General features: G+C 45.0%; 1 protein-coding gene across 3 annotated transcripts in view; it reads right to left on the reverse strand.

Annotated features, from left to right (window-relative positions):
* Positions 1 to 10,853, reverse strand: part of HACE1 (HECT domain and ankyrin repeat containing E3 ubiquitin protein ligase 1) — a 91,621-nt gene extending 80,768 nt beyond the window's left edge. For 2 of the 3 annotated variants that reach the window (XM_084624590.1, XM_084624589.1), the window contains exons 1-3: positions 10,626 to 10,851; positions 6,431 to 6,485; positions 4,647 to 4,736 (exon numbers count right to left, since the gene is read on the reverse strand). In XM_084624590.1, coding sequence (XP_084480716.1) covers positions 4,647 to 4,736; positions 6,431 to 6,485; positions 10,626 to 10,701 — 221 coding nt within the window. In that variant the 5' untranslated portion in view covers positions 10,702 to 10,851. Of the gene's footprint in view, positions 1 to 4,646; positions 4,737 to 6,430; positions 6,486 to 10,625 lie in introns of all 3 variants that reach the window. The other variant, XM_084624591.1, reaches the window with a different exon arrangement.
* Between the last annotated feature and the right edge of the window lie 9,177 nt (positions 10,854 to 20,030).

Here is a 20,030-nt window from a genome sequence, read left to right on the forward strand (position 1 = left end):
CATTCCATTGTTTAACAGTGTGATTAATCACAGTTAATTTTTTTTTAGTTAATTGCGTGCGTTAACTGTGATTAATCGACAGCCTTAATCATCAGATCAAGAATATCCAGCATTACTTGCCATCAAGAAAGTTTTAAATGGGCATGAGGAGTAGTTGATTAACTTTCTGATTTTCATTATATCTTGGTCATAAGGAACATTATTAAAAAATTGGATACATATTTTATGTTTATTGCTATGGCCAGGTTCAGAGCTTAGGCCTGGTCTACAGAACGCAGTTATTTCAGAATTAGCCGAGTCATCTCGAAATAAAACTGATTCCGTCCACACGACCAAACCAGTTTTTTTCAATTTAAAGGGCTCATTAATCCAATTTCTTTACTCCACCTCGGCAACTGGAGTAGCGCTAAAATTGAGATCGCAGGTCCGGGTTACAGGTACTGTGGACGCAATTCGACGATATTGGACTCCGGGAGCTATCCTAGAACGCTCCCTTGTGACCGTTCTGGACAACACTCTGAACTCCGATGCACTAGCCAGGTAGGCAGTAAAAGCCCCAGGAACTTTTGAATTTCCTGTTTGGTCACCTTCAGCACAGGTGACCATCAGCACAGTCCACCATCACAGGCGACCACGCAGAGTCCACCATCACAGGCGACCACGCAGTCCCAGATTCGCAGACGAGCTCCAGCATGGTCCGAACGGGAGGTACTGGATCTCATTGCATGCTGGGGAGATTAATCTGTTACGGCAAAATTACATTCCAAAAAAAGAAACGCAAATACGTACACTAAAGTCTCCAGGGCCATGACGGAAAGAGGCTACTCCAGGGACACAGAGCAGTGTCATACAAAAAATCAAGGCGCTCAGGCAAGCATACCAAAAAGCCAGGGAGGCAAACAGGCACTCTGGATCACAGCCCCATACATGCCACTTCTACTGTGAGCTGCATGCAATTATGGGTGGGTGACGCCACTACTACCCCACCACTGTCCATGGCCACCTACAAGGGAAGAGTAGCACAGAGCGAGGAAGATGAGTTTTTAGAGGACAAAGAGGAGCAGGACAGTGCACAGGCAGCAAGTGCGGAATCTGTATTCTTAACGCTGAAGCCAATAGCCTCCCCCCACTCCCAAAGCATGCTCCCGGACCATGACCCTGGAGAAGGCACTTCCGGTGAGTGAGAGCTTGATCGGAACCATGGAATGGGGGGAAACCCAGCCACGCTGGGCTGTTCGCGTTTAGTTTGAGGCTCTGAGCAGGGATGAGCCCTTCATCGGAGCCCCGCGGTGGGTGGCTGTGTATGAAGCGATCATCCCAGAGAGCCCCCAGACCCTCCTTTTATACGGCAAATCCACCATGCATTGCTTGCTATAGGAAAGGGGGCCCGGCAGTTTGAAAGCATTGAAATGAATGCGGAAGAAGCAGAACCCCGCGTGCCCCAGGGCTTACCATGGCTGCCTGCAAGCTGAATTCTGTTACCTAGCGGCATGTGATGGCTTACTCACACCAAAGTGGCAGGCACTTCAGTATAAGAGGCAAAATGAGACCTTGTACAGAAAGAACATGTACTATGAATTGCCGGTTTCACTGAGAAAGTGTGTCCCCTTTGTTCTCTAAAATGTATCTTTTAAAATCCTACCCTCCCTTTTTCTCCTCCCACAGCAGGTGCAAATGTTTCAACACAGCCCCTATCTACTCCATCCCAGAGGCTGGTCCAGATTAGAAGGCGGGAAAAACGAATTTGGGATTACATGTTTGCGGAGCTCATGCAGTCCTCCTGTACTGATAAGGCCCAGTTGAATGCGTAGAGGCAAACAATTGTGGAGTCACGTAAAGCATTACATGAATACGAAGAGAGGAGGGACACGTGCAATGAGAGCAGGCAGGATGTTATGGTCAAGCTCATGGGGGAGCAAACTGACATGCTCCACTGGATGGTGGATCTAATGCGGGAAAGGCAGTTAGACCACAGACTGCCGCTGCACTCCTGTATAACCGCCCTCCCTTCTCCCCAAGTTCCATAGCCTCCTCACCCAGACGCCCAAGAATATGGCGGGGGAGGCTACAGGGACCCACACAGTCCACCCCAGAAGATAGCACAAGCAGCAGAAAGCTGGCATATCCTAAATTTTGATTTGGTTTCTGCACTTGTCCTTCCCTCCTCCTCCACCCCCCTAACCCAATTACCCCCACACACACTTCTAGCTTCTGATTTCTCTCAATGTTTTGTGCAACAAATAATAAAGAACGGTTTTTAAACAATTTGACTTTATTTCCTATATCTATATCTATCTATCTGGGGTGGGCAACTTTAAGAGAAACAAACACAACTGTCACACCGTACCCTGGCCAGTCATGAAAGCGGCTTTCAAAGCTTCTCTGATGTGCAGCGCGCCCTGCTGCGCTCTTCTAATCACCCTGTTGTCTAGCTGTGCGAAACTGGCCACCAGGCAAGTTGCCTCAACCTCCCACCCCGCCATAAATGTCTCCCCCTTACTCTCACAGATATTGTGGAGCACACAACAATCAGCAATTACAATTGGAATACTGGTTGTGCTGAGATCTAACCAAGTCAGTAAACTGCACCAGTGCGCTTTCAAACGTCCAAACGCACATTCTACCACCATTCTGCACTTGCTCAGCCTAGAGTTGAACTGCTCCTTACTACTGTCCAGGGTGCTTGTATACGGCTTCATGAGCCATGGCATTAAGTGGCAGGCTGGGTCCCTGAGGATAACTATAGGCATTTCAACATCCCCAACAGTAATTTTCTGGTCTGGGAAGCAAGTTCCTTCCTGCAGCTGTTCAAACAGACCAGAGTTCCTGTAGATGCGAGCATCATGCACCTTTACCAGCCATCCACGCTGATGTCAGTGAAACGTCCCTTGTGATCCACCACTGCTTGCAGCACCATGGAAAAGTACCCCTTGCAGTTTATGTACTGGCTGCTCCAGTGTTCCGGGGTCAAGATAGGTGATAGACTGAACACATATCCGCTGCTGCAGTTAGGGAACCCCAGCGCATTAAAGCCATCCACAATGGTCTGCACATTTCCCAAAATCACTACCTTGGAGAGCAGCCGGTCAATGATTGCACTGGCTACTTGCAGCACAGCAGCCCCCACAGTAGATTTGCCCACTTCAAACTGATTTCCGACTGACCAGTAGCGGTCGGGTGTTGCAAGCTTCCACAGGGTTATGGCCACTCGCTTCTCAACTATGAGGGCTGCTCTCATTTTGGTGTCGTTGCACTTCAGGGCAGGGGACAGCAAGTCACAAAGTTCCATGAAAGTGGCCCTACACACATGAAAGTTTCTCAGCCACTGGGAATCATCCCATACCTGCAACACTATGTGGTCCCACCAGTCCAAGAATGGGCATTCCACGGCATGAACCTGGCCCAACACCCCCATGATCTCCCAAACGCCAGATGCTGTGCTTCTAGGAACGTCTGTGTCCATGTTCTCATCAGTATAGTAATCGCGCTATCATCACTTCCTCGCCTGGTTCTGCAGGTACTGCACATACTGCTGGATAATGCGCGAGGTATTTACAATGGTCAAAACTGCAGCGGACATCTGATCGGGCTCCATGGCTATGGCACCTGCATGGGTAATCCTAGAAAAAGGGCACGAAACGTAGGAGAGCAGAGTGGCAGAGGAAGCTGTGCTGTTCGGTTCACGGTAGCCGAAAAAAGGAGGAAAATGGTTGTTTTTTGTAGTTTCTGTAGTGGGAGCCCAGGACAGACAACATGGAGAAGCTCAGAAGCGCGGCAATAGCGGGAGAGCAGAGTTGGCGGCGGAAGCGTTCGATGAGGAAGAGAAAGAGTAGATAGTAGAGATTACATAGGAAGATGAGAGGTGGATTCATAGTAGCAAGAGAGCAGCGGTGCACCATCTCCTGAAAGCAGTATGGCGTCTGCACGCCAAAAAGGCGCGAAACGATTGTCTGCCGTAGCTTTCACGATGGGAGGAGTAACTGACAACACATACCCAGAAACACCCGCGAGAATATTTTTGTCATCATGCATTTCATATTTACAGGCAAGGACTTCAGCCTGGATAGAAATGTTCAGCATACAGCCTAAAATTCTTTCCTGTCTGCTCATAATTGAGCAAAGTACCAACCCACCATATTATGACAGCAAAGCACCTAATGAATAGTGCAGCGCTTCTCACTTCCTTGATGTCATTATCATGAGACAGAATGACTGAATGCTTCCCAAAAAAAGCCAACTGTCTACTACAGAGGGAAAAAGCAAGTCTGGAATAGCAAAGCTCAGGCAGCTAGCAACTGCAGAGGTAACTCTTTAACCAACATACACCGTAAACAGGCTTTATTCCTCCCACAGCAGTCCTATTTCAAAAAGGATGAAAAAGCAACCATCAGTAGTTAATGTTGCCTATCCACAAGCTTGTCAGGATATGGAAGCCCACTTGAAATCCTGAGTGTAAGCTGCCTGGTTTTGTGTTAAAAGTTATTCTTGAAGGAGTAAGTGTGCACACTGGTAATTCAAGAAAGGTTAGGGAAAAAATATAGCAACAAATATGCACTGAAGGGTTTTCCCGTTTAATGGTCTAGATTTCTGTGGTAATGTAATCCTTTAAGTGATCTCCCAGACAACTTAAAAGTGCTAAATCTTACTTTGCTGCAATATGAAGCAAGCTCCTCTTCACACGTCCAAATGCATAATTCACATCAAATTTTGAATTTGACAGCAGCTCTGAAACAGACCTTAAGCAGATAAAACTGTGTGTTAGGGAAAAAAGTCTAAAGATAGTTTTACCCACTTTCAGATACACATCACAAAACATTTGCATGACTGAATACTTTATCTGTTTTACCATCATCTCAGTGTACCACTTTTCTCCCTTACAGCCTATAAACAAAGCAGGGCTCCACAGCTCAGTTAAAATACCTGAATACTAACCTGCAATGCCCCTCACTCTTCCACTTCCTAGTTCAAACTGACATCAACAAATATGTCATATTGTGTGGTTATTTTGGATGTACATTAATGTGGACTAGGACAAGATGTTCAAGACATTTCTTTACTCTGGTAAGCACTGACTTTGCTTTGAGCAATTATAAATAAATGTATACCAATACTTCTCCCCACTCCTCTACATGTTCCCTGTCCACATTTCTGGCAAGTTCCCTATGCATACACCAAGTTTAGAAGGAAAAAGCGCCAATATAATAAAATTTAAGGCAGACTGTTCGACTGAACTTCCATGATTATGGAATAAGTCTGACATGTAAGACACACAGCCGTATTAACCTGGATGGATCACAGCATTAACTACAAGACACACATTTCAAATTAGGCTCAGGTTGAAACAACCTGGTGACTTGGTGTCCAGGAGGCTGCATAACTGAAACTCTAGTATATGTGTCAGCATAAACATATTGTGGAGAAGGAACAACATACACCCTGATGTCAGATCAACAAATTTCAGTGCTTCTTACTTGTCTACAAAACTCAACAGGGGTAGGGAAGTAGCAGCAAACTCGTTTGACACATCCCTCAGACAGATTCCAACAGCTTCCCCGCTTCCCAAACAACTGTCATTTAAGAAGGCCCCCAGCCATCAGTCTTGTCTGATCAACACATGTTGGACAATCTCCCCTAGAGATAGATACTATGAGTTTCAATACCAACAGTACATCAACTCCTAGTGCTACATCTCATTCACAAAGAAACTACCATTGTTCTGTTCTCCCAGTATTCATTACATACTGGCTCCTTCTCCATCACTGGACCCACTTCAAACGCCTGGTCTTAAGCGCACACACAGGCATTTCCAGGATTGAGTCAACCAGATTTCTCAGGTACATAAAGTATATACATAGTCTTTTGCAGGTTTGGGCATTCAGTGAGCTGGGCCCCAGCTATGCAAGAATCTTCTCTTTGGGCAGGTCTACACTACAAACTTGCATCAGCACAGCTGTACCAATGCAGATGTGTCGCTGCAGCACTTCTGGAGAAGACGCTCTAGGCAGAAAACACCTCTGCAAAAGGCAATAGCTATGTCTGGAGGAAAAACTCTCCCACCGACATTCTGCTGCCTATACAGGGGGTTAAGGTCAATATAACCATGTTGATAGGGGTGTGAAAAATCCAGACCAGTAAGCAACGTAGTTATATCAAAGAAAGTATGTAGTACAGACCTGGCCTCTGTGACCCTGGATGGCAGCTCAGCAACAGAAACCCTGGAGCCAACACTACTTTAATAAATAAAGCTCTACTAAACATGTTGCTTCCTATGCCCTTAAAAATATTTAGCTGCAGACTACTACTATGGAGGATGTTTATAGTTATTACCATTTAGACGCATGTTACAGACAGGCTAATGGTTGTAACCTTACAAGTAAGATAATTTAAAAAGTAGTAATTTATGCACAAACCTGTAGGAAGAAACACTCACCTGTGCTGGTCAGCCATAACCATTGGCATTAGTGTGTAGACAGCAGTTTCATTATCTGTGCAGAAATTAGATTATTCAGTTACCATAAAATCTTGTGTGTAAATTTATCCAGTAATTATTGTCTGTTTTTAGAAGTTACGGTAGATGAATAGAATTTTTACTCTGTATGATAGACCTAGATATAGATATGACAAATTATTGAATAATTCTAAAAGAAAAGCTACTGCTGTTTATATGGAAAATATATGATGAATTAATGAGATTACTGTAGGTGAAAAACTACTCTTCCTAAGTAAGAAAAATGTACGTTACTAATTTTATTTTTAATTTTTGTCTATCCTTTTATCCTTCAGATTGCTGCTAAGTTCTCATTACTGAATTGTCTCAGTATCATGCAAGTTAATTTAAAAGTGAAGATATTCTAGATTTCCTGTATTTACATATTATTTCCATAGTTGTGTTACTGATGTTACTAAAATGAATTTTTTTTAAATCTAATCTACCTAATAGTATTAATGCTGTCGACTTTTTTGTTTCAACTTATACACTGAAAAATAGTCAATTTCCCCTTTTGTTTCTAGACCTTTTCACCTTTTTGGTTCTGACAAGCACAAATCTACAGTGTTTGGGTTCAAACACTGTAGTAGAATTACTCCTGAGGGAAATTCTGCACCAAAAAATAAAAATTCAGCACACAATATTTTAAAATTCTATGAAATTCTGCATATTTTATTTGTCAATAAATAAATGTGGAGGCGCCTACATGGCCATGGGAAGCACAGGTCAACGGGTGGGAGATCACCCAGCAGCCCTCCCGCTCAGGGACACAGACTGAACGGTGAGGCTGTACCCGACCCTGGCAGTGCAAGGCCCGAGCCTGGCCCAGAAACACCCTAGGGCCCTGCTCCTCCACACCAGGCCCACCAAGATAGGCAGCAAGAGGGACAGAGTTTCACATGCATGCCCAGTCTGGCCTCTGATCCAGGTGTGTGGCAAGCAGGCTCAGCCTGGCAGGACCCAACTGGGGAGGGACTTAGTATGGGGAGGATCCAGGTGAGGGGCAATCTGGATGCACAGGAACTCACTGGGGGAGTTCTGGGTGCAGGTGAAGGGGGTGGGGGTTCAGCGAAGAGGTATGGGGGGAATGAGCTCAGAAAGCGGGGGGATGCTGGATGCTGGGGAAGTGGGGCTTGGCGTCCAGCTGCAGCTGTTTGGGGCTTAATGGGGTGGGGGTCTAGGTGCAGCTAGTTGGGGCTCAGTGGGGTGGGGGTCCAGGTGCAGGGAGTTCATCAGGGTAGTTCAGGTGCAGAGGAGGTGGGCTCGTCAGGGGGAATGGAGGTAGGGGTCCGGATGCAGGCAGAGATGCTCTGTGGGAGGGTTCTGGGTACAGGCGACTCGGGTGGGGGGGTTCTGGGTGGACTGGGAAGCAACTCCCCATACAGAATGGCCCTCCTCCAGCAGCTGAAGAACGATGCCGGGAGGAGAGGCACACCTTGTGAGGTTTCTAGGGGTAGGTCTGAACCAGCCCTAACCCCGCCTTGCAGGGGAAGAAGTAGTCCTGTCCTTCCCTGCCCCCAGCCCAGCCAGGACTAGCAGCTGAGCCTAGCAAAGAATTGGAGCCACTGACCAGTGCATCTCCAGCCCCCCCTCCCCAAGATTTACCTCTCCGTCAGCTGCTCCAGGTGCCCAAAATGACGCACCAGTGCTGTTGGGGAGGGGCACATGACTGCTCTTGCAGCTTCCCTTTGCTTCCCAGTTAGAAGTCATTTTTCTTCAAGGAAACAAAGAAATCTGCAGGGGACATTAATTCCGCATGCGTGCAGTGGTGCAGAATTCCCCCAGGAGTACTGGAATGTTATTCTTTTTAAAAAGTTAATGCTTTCAAAACGTAAAAAAACCCAAAACCCAGAACCTTTATTGCAATACCTAAACTGATTTTTGATATAGTATAAGATATGAAGGAATCAAAATATTCAGCATTAACAAAAGAATATAAAGTAGAAACAGGTGAATTTGTATGAAATATATTTTGTAAATGCCTTTTCTCTCATAATTTTAAACTTGGCTCGGAAACTTAAGGCTGGTCTTACTCCATATACAGTTTGTGCCAATTTAACTATACCAATTTAGAAACAGACATATAGCAATTAAATCTGCACAATCTCTCATAAGCACCTTTATATCAGTGTAACTGCTTCCATACTAGATGGTTGTGCAGATTTAACTATGTCAATTAACCAACACAGCTAAATCACTAAAAAAAACCTGTGCATAGACAAGCTCTTAGAAAGGGTGGTTTAGGGTTGGTTTTGTGAAGTTTTTGGTAAATCTAGCCCTTAAGAGGAAGTAGTAAACAAAATCCTATTAATTCAAAGAACAGGTACAGCACAAAGAAGAGAGAAATCTGTTCTTTACTTAGCTAAATAATGAAACTTACAATGCGACTCTTCCTTGTCCATGAAACTAACCTTTTTATTCAACCTTTGTGCAGAACGATATACACTTGAAGACAAAGAGCATATATATTTTAAACTTCATTTAGTCCTGCACAGCTAACACAACTAAGAGTGAAGGAGCTGGATTCTCCTCCATTTTGCATATCAGCAACAGCACTTGTTTACTATTGAAGATTTGGGGGATGTTCTAGTATCACGAAGGGCATAATTTTCCCTGAAGAACCATTATTACTAATGATGATATTGGAGATGAAAACACAATTTGACTCAAAACCCCGGTTGAGTTTGCAGGGCTGTCAGTTACAAAAAACAAAACACTGATTTAATTGTAAAGTTTGAATATTTTGTAACAAAATTAAGCAATGAACAAAGCCCTACAAAGAGTTTTGTTTTTAATTAAGGAGTGACAAGTCAGAGTAGACACAAAGCCTTGCATTAAAACGGTTTAAAGACATATTTGCCTACCCATTACTGGTGAATGCCAAGTTGAGGGGGCCTAAGCCATTAGCTTCTGAGAATTAAAGCTTTCATTTAAAAATGAAGTTTCTAGCCATTACAGATTACAACAATGTTCTAAACATGAACAGATACTATCTTCCTGAGTCTGCAGATATACACTCATGCCTCTGCACAAATTTCCCAAACAGCTGCAGAATGAAAATAAGGGCTTAACTGCACACAGACATTGCATTAGTTTACTATATCCTCCTTTAAATCAGTGCAACTTTTGCACCTGAACTCTTTAGTATCCATTTAAAACTGATCCGAAGAAGAGCGCTTTGTAACCTTGAAAGTTTGTCTCTATCATCACCAGAAGTTGGTTCAAGAAAAAAATATTACCTCACCCACCTTGTCTCTCTAATGCCTGGGACCAACCCAACTATGACAACATTGCATAGAACTGTTTATGTCAATTCAGAGAGCACCTGTGTAAATGTCCACACAAAGTTGCACCAGTTTAAGTCAGTCAGTATAACTGAAGGCGTGATTTTATGTCAGTACAACTTCCTGTTTAGACCAAGTCTAAAAGGATTATTCAGTTTTTACTGCTGCTCTTCAGAAGCCAGAGGTTAACTCCTTTCCCCTCAGTACTATTTGTTTGTATTATCATAGTAACTAAAAGCATGAGGGAAGACGACCCCCCCCGCCCCAGAGTAGCAAGGATGCTTGAGACAGGGCGAGGGGCGAAAAGGAAAAGAAATTCTTCCTCCCTTCCAGTAGGGAAAGAGGGGAAGGGAGAGCCACTAGACAGGGAACAGTCTAAAACCAGCCCTGGAGTAGGGTCCAGGGACAGTACATCAGTAAGGTTGTCCACACTACAAGCGCTACTATCCTGCTTGTAGCACGGACACCTGCTACAGCAAGGGAAGGGTTTTTTCCACTGCTGTAGTAAATCCATCCCCTCAAGAGATGCTAGTTAGGTCGACAGAAGAATTGTTCTGTCCACCTAGCGGTGCCTACCCTGGCTCAGCCGAACTACATCTTTTTTCACACCCCTGAGCAACGTAGCTAAATTAACCTACATTTTAGGTGCAGACCAGGTTTCAGAATCCCAGCCACCTCCCCAGGCCCAAAAGCAGCCTGGTGGGGCCCGGACTTCTCACGGGAGCTCTGCCCTATCGCCCGTCGGGGCATCGGGTCCTAGATAGGGGACCTAGGGGAGCGGAGGGCAGCGGGATCCCCTCGCCGGGGGACGGCGCTGGACCGAGGAACCGCCCCCGGCACCGCTCCCCTCTTACCTTCGGGCAGCTCCACGGTGCGGGCGCGGCGCAGGGACCTGGTGAGACGGTTGAGCTGTTCCATGGCTCTCTCCATCCTCGGGGGGGGCGGGGGGGCCGCTCCACCCAACCCCGCGGACCCGCCTCAGCCCATCGCAGCGCCGCTTGCGTGCGGCCAGAGCGGGGCCCGCGGCCCTCTTCGCAGGCTCCCACCCGCACGGTCCCAGAGCCACGGCGCATGCGCGCTCCTACGCGCGTGCCCACCGGCGGAAGGGCACCTCCTTGAAGTGGCTGCCCTTACCCGCAACAGCGCCCCGCCCACCCAGCGTTGCCAACGGTACTACGGGGGGCCGGAGGGGGAGGGGCGAGGAGCGGGGGCGCGGCTAGGAGCTGTGGGCGGGGCAGGAGCCGAGGGGCTGAGCTCGGTAGGAGCTGGCTCAGCAGCGGGGGAGGGGGGCGGGAGTGAGTGAGGACGGAGCAGGCGCGGGCGCTCCTCTCTCCCTGCGCTTTGGAGGCTGGGGCTCGAGGAAGCGCAGAGGGAGCAAACTCTCCGCCCTGGGGCTTATAGGGAGCCACCACTGTAGCTCCTGCACCCCTCGAATTATTAGTGCCCCCTCCCGCACACCCTTCGGTTTCCTTCCCCTGTCCTCAAGGGCGGGAGGGTGCTTGTGGCGCTGTTGCGAGAAGTCTGCGTCCTCCGGTGACTGTGCGTTGTGAAATAGAAAATGACTGTGGCTAGCAGGTGACTGAATAAAGATCATAGTAGACACTAAAAGAAAAGGAGGACTTGGGGCACCTTAGAGACTAACCAATTTATTTGAGCATGAGCTTTCGTGAGCTACAGCTCACTTCATCGGATGCATACTGTAGCTCACGAAAGCTCACGCTCAGACAAATTGGTTCGTCTCTAAGGTGCCACAAGGACTCCTTTTCTTTTTGCGAATACAGACTAACACGGCTGCTACTCTGAAATAGACACTAGAAGACCAGGAGAGGCACATGCATATTTGCAGGATTCAGGTCTACACCCAGAAATTGCACTGAATTATGCAATTTCTGGGTGTAGAGCTGAACCCTGCAAATATGCATGAGCTACGCCTTACTGCCAGGAGTAGTCCAACTGAAATCAGTATACTACTCCCAGTAAAAGTCAGACTTATGTAAGTGTAAACAGTATCAGGCCCCCAAGATACTGCTAAAATTCTTTGAGTAGGTCTCTTCTTTTAGTTAGACAAGTCCTTGGTGGTGTGATGAGTAGATTATTTTCACAAAAGGACATTGGAAAACTTGAGTGATATTAGCATCAAGAATACTGAAAAGAAAGGGGCTGCAGTAGTTAGGTATGAAGATGACATTGATCACTGACTTGGAAAAGGACTTCTGCAGTGAAAAAGGAGAATTAAGGGCAGATTTGGGAGCTATTACAGAGATTAAACCCTCAGGATTTGATAACAGTAACCATAATGCAATGGAGAATAGAGTGACATGAGAAGTAAAGAACATGAACATATGAAAATACATACTTTCAAAATATATTGTTTGTTGCTTCTATTGCAGTAGAAAATAGAGGTCCCAATTAAGGATCATTGAGCTAGGTACTGTATATACATAAAAGTCTAAAAGACTGAGGGGAAACTTCATGTTAAAAAAAGAAAATATAGAACTGATGTGGAGGCACACAAACATATACATAAACTGATGTAGTAAGTTTTAATATTGAAAAATGACATTAAAATGTAATTTACCAGAGGATAAAATGTACTGGCAATGCTGAAAAATCCACTCCATTTTAAAAAATATTCACAGCATTATAAAAATTGTGTAATTACATTTATTTAAAAATGTATGTAGCATGTAAGCTATTTTGAAAGTCCTAACACAGTTGGAGCCTGATGATTACACATAGAAATATAAATGAAAGGCTACATATATGTGCTTTGTTAACAGCCATTCATTTATTGTGTTTATTTTGTTGACTCAAAAGAATTAGTTAAAAGTATGCACAAGTAGCTGATCTGTTGCACAGTCAATTGTGTACTTGCATATAACTGATTAGCATACTTACACTGATTTTAAGAAGTTAAGAATGATCAACTATAAGTGTATAGTGTTGTGTGCCCAACTTCAAATATTTGACTATATGATGTTTACATTTTTGATCAGTCTAAAAAAGGAAAAATTATGGTATCTGGTGTCAATCCAATCCTAACTCAAACAAAACTCTAGATGTTTATGGCCAGACTGCAGTCAACTCTTAGCCCAGGTCAATGTAAAGCAGCTTTTGTCGACTTAACTCTGTAAACATCTACACTAAATTGTTGCTCCCACTGATGTAATTTGCCCAGTACACTGATTAATAACTCCTCAGGAGGTGTAGAGTCTATGTTAATGTAGTTAGGTCAACTCAGTGTCAGTGTAGACACTGCATTACTTACATCAACTGTTGCTACCTCTCAGAAATCATCCCACAGTGCCCTGAACTGACAGTTAAATCAATGCAAGCACTCCCATTGAGGACGTGCACCGCCAACACAAGGAGCATAGTGTGGACATGCAAAAGCAATGTACTTACTGCGGTGGCTGTATGTTGATGTAACTTACGTCAACATAATTTTGTCATGTAGGCATACTCTTAGAAGTTATCAGATGGCTTCTAGTTTTTGTATCATATTTATTCACAACATTTTTAAAAGGTAATTGAGATGCTGATTGTGCAGACAAGACTATAAACTAAACACCCAACTGATGATGAATAAGGGAAATTCACTCTTTCTAAGGCTCAGTTTTCCTTTACATATAACTGATAAAAATAAAGCAGATGTTTAAATTCTGAAGGCTGCCTTCAACAAGAGAGAAAAAGGTAAAAATGAAACAAAGGATCAGACTCAGGCTTGGTCTACACTACAGAGTTAGGTCGTGTCAAGGTTCCTTCCCCACTCTGAACGCTAGGGTACAGATGTGGGGACCTGCATGAAAAATCTCCTAAGCTTCTCTTTACCAGCTTAGGTCAAAACTTCCCCAAGGTACAAAATATTCCACTCTTTGTCCTTGGATTGGCCGCTACCACCACCAAACAAATACTGGTTACTGGGGAAGAGCTGTTTGGACACAGCTTTCCCCCCAAAATACTTCCCAAAACCTTGCACCCCACTTTCTGGACAAGCTTTGGTAAAAAGCCTCACCAATTTGCCTAGGTGACTACAGACCCAGACCCTTGGATCTTAAGAACAATGAACAATCCTCCCAACACTTGCACCCCTCCCCTTTCCTGGGAAATGTTGGATAAAAAGCCTCACCAATTTGCAGAGGTGACCACAGACCCAAACCCTTGGATCTGAGAACAATGAAAAAGCATTCAGTTTTCTTACAAGAAGACTTTTAATAGAAATAGAATTAAATAGAAATAAAGAAATCCCCTCTGTAAAATCAGGATGGTAGATACCATACAGGGTAATTAGATTCAAAACATAGAGAACCCCTCTAGGCAAAACCTTAAGTTACAAAAAAGATACACAGGCAGAAATAGTTATTCTATTCAGCACAATTCTTTTCTCAGCCATTTAAAGAAATTATGATCTAACACATACCTAGCTAGATTACTTACTAAAAGTTCTAAGACTCCATTCCTGGTCTATCCCCAGCAGAAACCAGCATATAGACAGACTGAGACCTTTTGTTTCTCTCCCTCCTCCCAACTTTTGAAAGTATCTTGTCTCCTCATTGGTCATTTTGGTCAGGTGCCAGCGAGGTTACCTTTAGCTTCTTAACCCTTTACAGGTGAGAGGATTTTTTTCTCCGGCCAGGAGGGATTTTAAAGGGGTTTACCCTTCCTTTTATATTTATGACAGGTCGACATAAGCTGTCTTATGTCGACCTAACTGTGTCAGTGTCTACACTACAGCCTTGCTCCCACCAATGTAAGTGCCGTACTACCAGCGGTGCTGGAACAATTTTTATAATGGGAGTGGTGAGAGCCATTTAACCAAACTGCAAACCTTGTATATAATGGAAACCATTTCAAGCCAGGGGTTGCAGCAACACCCCTAGCTCCTGCACCTATGCTTACTACACCGACATAATAACTCCACCTCCACAAGAGGCATAGGGCTTATGTTGGTGTAGTTAGGGCAACACCATGTCTGTGTAGACACTGCAATACTTACATGGGCTGCTGGCTGTCTTGTCAATTTCATGGCTCCCCTGGAGGAGCCATGGAATTGACAAGAAAGCCAGCTGCCAGGGGGGGCTGCTTCCAGTTCTCCCTGACCTCCAAGCCAGGCTGCCACCCAGGCTCCTCACTCCCCGCTGAGAGCCCTGTTGCCCCCCGGCTACCCACTCCCCGCTGGGAGCACTGTGGCCAATTGGACTCCGGGCACAGATCTCCCTGCCAGAGGCAAGAAGCCCTGGGCAGCTGCCACCTCCCACCTCACTTCTGGCTGGGAGTGGGGAGGCAAGAAACACTGGGGAGCAGCTGGGCTCATGGTGGGGAGCTGCGCAGAGTTGAGAGCCCTGGCTCTACGCCCCCCACACTGCTCCTCTTCAGTCGGTGGAAGCTTTCAGAAGGAAGGTAGTGTGGACATCAGCCACCACAGTAATTACTGAGGTGGCTGTAAATCGACCTAACTTAGTGTAACCCACACACCTCCTGGGTATGGTATTCTGTGCCATCTAGTGGCACTGAGACCACTTAGAGAGAGAGAGATTAATGAGTCTGCTCTACAGCCTTATTTAAGAGCCGCATGGCTTTTAGCTCATGAAGTAGAGTTCCCAGGGCCCCACGTTCGATCCTGACGACCGTGGTCTGTTGGTGTTACAAGTGGGTGCTCGTCCAGGATTTCAACTGGGAAGTTTCTGAAGCTCGGGATGCGCTTCCTCAGCTAAGGGAAGTATGTAACCCACATGCCTCCTGGGTGTGATGTTCTGTCCCATCTACTGGTAGTGAGACCACGTAGAGCAGGGATCTCAAACTCAAATGACCACGAGGGCCACATGAGGACTAGTACACTGACCACATCACTGACACCTTTTCGTACAAATATACAAAAGGCTGCCCGCCCACCCTGTTCCCACTCCACCCCTTCCCCAAAGTCTCCGCCCCCTCCTTGCCCCTATTCCAACCCCTTCCCCAAATCCCCGCCCCAGCCCTGCCTCTTCTCCGCCTCCTCCCCTGAGCGCATGGCTCCTGCTCCTCCCCCTCCCTCCTGGAAAGTCCTAAGCGCCGCCAAACAGTTGTTTGGTGGAGGGAAGCGCTGGGAGGTAGGCAGAGGAGCAGGGACACGGCGCGGTTGGGCGGGGAGTGAGAGCAGGGCCGGCTCCAGGCACCAGCGAAGGAAGCAGGTGCCTGGGGTGGCTAATAGAAAGGGGCGGCAGTCCATGCATCATTGGGGTGGCACGTCCGGGTCTTTGGCGGCAAGTCAGCGGTGGTCCATGCAGTGCCTCTCTTCCTCTTCGGCAGCAGCTCAACCAGGCTGGGTTTGTTTGTTTTTTTCTTTCACCGCTTGGGGCAGCAAAAAAGCTGGAGCCAGCCCTGGGTGAGGGGCAGAGTGGGGGGAGGCTTCAGGAAATAGCTCCGCAGGCCGCATGGGGCCTGTGGGCCACGTGTTTGAGACTCCTGACTTAGAGAGAGAGAGAGATTAATGAGTCTGCTCTATGGCCTCAGTTAAGAACCACATAGCTTTTGGCTCATGCGCTAAGCTCCAGAGGTCCCAGGTTCGATCCCACCCACCGACAACTGGGGTCTGTCAGTGTTACAATAGGTCTACTTAAGATTGTAATGAAGGCATGCCCTTAGAAAAAAGGGAAGCACTGACCATTTTAACAGACCTGTGGCAGGGAGAGGAAGGATGGTCTAGTGGTTAAGGTTCCAAGCCATAACATAGGAGATGTGGGGTCAGTTCCTTGTTTCACCAAAGACTTCTTGTGTGGCTTGGCCAAGCCTCACTTCCCTATGGGGACAATAGTACTTCTTCCTTACCTCATGGGTGCTGTGAAGATGAATTAATTCAAGACTATAAGGTGCTCAGAGACTCAGATAATGGGGGTCAGATACCTCACCATAGATAGACATGGATGAATGTGGATCTATGACTTCAAGGATTTATTTGAAAATAAAATAAAAATACTTCCTGACATTATTCAAACCCTAAGTATTTAAATGTATGCTATTATTGTGTTCCAAATATTTGCCCAAAAATATAATAATATCTAAAATATGATGAAACAACGGTTAATCAGAGAAAGATAAAGTCTCTCCACTCGAAGTACTTCAGCTCTTATTTTAAAATTTCTGGGCTGAACATGGAGTTTAAATTTACAATTTTTTCTATAGTTATCCCAAATCACATGCATCCAGAAAGGAGGATTAAATACCTTGAAAAGTATCAATTCTAGCTGTTAAGTGAATTGAGCACTTCTTGAAAGCCTGAATATTTGAAATAGGAAAGAACACAAAGTTTCTTATTAAAATTGCACCAAATACAGTTATTTTACTTTTACATAAATTCAATTAACGAATAAGGGTCACAGCATTGAAAGAACACTAATGCAGTGGAAAGCAGCAAGATGTATTAGCAGGAGTATTGTAAGCAAGACACGAGAAGTAATTCTTCCGCTCTACTCCACTCTGATTAGGCCTCAACTGGAGTATTGTGTCCACTTCTGGGCGCCACATTTCAGGAAAGATGTGGACAAATTGGAGAAAGTCCAGAGAAGAGCAACAAAAGTGATTAAAGGTCTAGAAAATGTGACCTATGAGGGAAGATTGAAAAAAATGGGTTTGTTTAGTCGAGAGAAGAGAAGACAGAGAGGGGACAGGATAACAGTTTTCAAGTACATAACAGGTTATTACAAGGAGGAGGGAGAAAAATTGTTTTTCTTAACCTCTGAGGATAGGACAAGAAGCAATGGGCTTAAATTGCAGCAAGGGTGGTTTAGGTTGGACATTAGGAAAAACTTCCTCACTGTCAGAGTGGTTAAGCACTGGAATAAATTGCCTTGGGAGGTCATGGAATCTCCATCATTGGGGATTTTTAAGAGCAGGTTGGACAAACACCTGTCAGGGATGGTCTAGATCAGTGGTTCTCAAAGCCAGTCCACCGCTTGTTCAGGGACAGCCCCTGGCGGGCTGGGCCGGTTTGTTTACCTGCCGCGTCCGCAGGTTTGGCTGATCGCGGTTCCCACTGGCCGCGGTTCGCCTGAAGCTCCAGGCCAATGGGGGCTTCAGGAAGGGCAGCCAGCATATCCCTCGGCCCGCACCACTTCCTGCAGCCCCCATTGTGACTTTAAGATTCAGAAGGAGTGAAAGAAACTATTAAGCCCCTTTTGGAAAAACTGAGCATCTTTAGGAATAATACTGTTTTCCTTATGCTTATTAAGTTTCTCGTTCTGTGTTAGAAGAAAATAATGCTTTATAACATTCTTTGTCATTTTCATGACAACCTCAGCTCCTATTAGCATATTTATCTTTATATTCCTCTTTTTTGGCTTTAACTTTAATTCCTTTAAGACAAAAGATGTAATTTTGAAATAATATGTCAGGTTACTTAAATAGTAAATTATAGGGATTTAGGAATTGCCATACTGAAGGTCTGTCTACTCCAGTATACTGTCTCCCAACAATGACCAGCACTAGATGCTTCAGAGGAAGATGCAAGAAAAACCTCACAGTAGGCAGATGTAAAATAATCTGCCTGACATGAACGTCATGTCCCAATCCCTGATAGTTAGCGATTGGTTTAAGTCCTTAAACCTGCTTGTTAAGGATAGGTAAGTGTTGTAGCTGCATAAGGAATATGGTTGTCTGAAGGATACCCTTTGTGTGAAGAAGTGTTATCTCTCCCTTCCCTTCCTCTCCCAGCTACATAAACGAGCTCGGGTTCATGGCCCCTTCCTCCCTCCCCTGTGAACTTCTGATTAAGGGAATTTGTGTCTACAATTACCTCAAAGAAATGTATCTTCAAGGTAAAAATGTCTGTGTAATATGTTTAATGCTGTAAACAGGGGCAGGTATAATTATATTCAGTATATAGCTATTAATATTAATTATATGGGCGTTCATATAGTTAAAGAAGGGTTTTGGGGGCATTGTAGTAAATGTGAGTACTTACGTATTTACTTAGATAAAAAAGAGTGTGATGTGATTAATTTGGGGCTTACTCAACAACTGGGTCGAGGGGAACAAGTACCACAATAAAGAAATCTGTTTACTCAATCCATCTCTGGGTCCTTCTGCTCCTTCTTTCTCTCTCTAACACTTAACTCCATGTTAATGTAGGTTTTTGCCACTGAATATCCATATAGTACTACTCATGTAAAAAAGTTAGTCATTAACTTAGCCAGCCCTTTCCTGCCATTGTAATGAACAAAACTGCAGTCAAAATATCATTAAGGGGTGATTCAAAATTGTTCTAGTTGTTTTAGGCTTTACAGCACGAGACTAGTGATGTGGAGAAGGTACCAGAAAACCTGTGGAGGGAAGTAATGGAGTTTTAGTGTGACATGGTTCAGAAGCCAGCATGTGACTGATTAAAAGTGCCTCTGATCTAGCCATATCTTATAATTACCTCTTAGAAGATTTGTGTGCTGCCAGAATAAGGACCGTGTTTGGGAGCACCTCCAAAGAACTATTTTCCCTCTGTGATGGGATTCCCACACATCATGAAAAGGGTAAAAATAGGCTTGAGAGGCAAATTAACCTGCCTGCTTGCACGAGGATGGTGGGCCTAGCCTAATTAGTGATAAAGCACAGCTGGAGAAAGGGTTGGAAGGAGGTTCTGTGACCCTGAGGCTCCTTGGCAAAGAATCCCTTGCTCTTTACAACCAACTTTCATCTCAGGCCTCACAAACTCGCTACACCAAGCACATCCTGCAGGGTATTCATCCATCAAGAACAGCAAGTGAGGTATCTACAGAAAGCTGATAACTGATCAAGACTCAATCATGGTGAAATGCATTTCTAATACATTTATTCTTAATATTTAAGGAATAATGTAACTATATTGAAAATATGCTTAGAGTAAAAGTTAGTCACCAGTGGATAACATGTCTCGGTGATGGCCCATTCACGCAGGAGGGAGTTGCTACCCCAACTTGGTTAGCCAGAGATGTAATGCAAGGCTCAATTGTCTAGCTTTGCTCCACCCCAAGACTATTAATGGAAAACCATCAGACACCACTGCAAACAATTGACACCACTTGGAGGTAAAAATGGAACATTACAACAAGCAGAGGTTTGTCCTGTCTATGAATAAAAAACAGTATAATAGAGGAGAAGGAAAGATCCTCCGCATCTTTTCCCTGAGGAGACATGTTGGAGAGCTCTCATGAAAAATTGGATCCTTGTTCCTGAAGTCAGCCAGCTCTGCAACAGACTGAAGTTTGCAGGAGGGGGAAACCTACTTTATTAAATAGGAAAGGTAACTACTGATA

This window comes from Lepidochelys olivacea (assembly GCF_965140295.1).
Source record: "Lepidochelys olivacea isolate rLepOli2 genome assembly, chromosome: 3".
Classification (NCBI taxonomy): domain Eukaryota; kingdom Metazoa; phylum Chordata; order Testudines; family Cheloniidae; genus Lepidochelys; species Lepidochelys olivacea.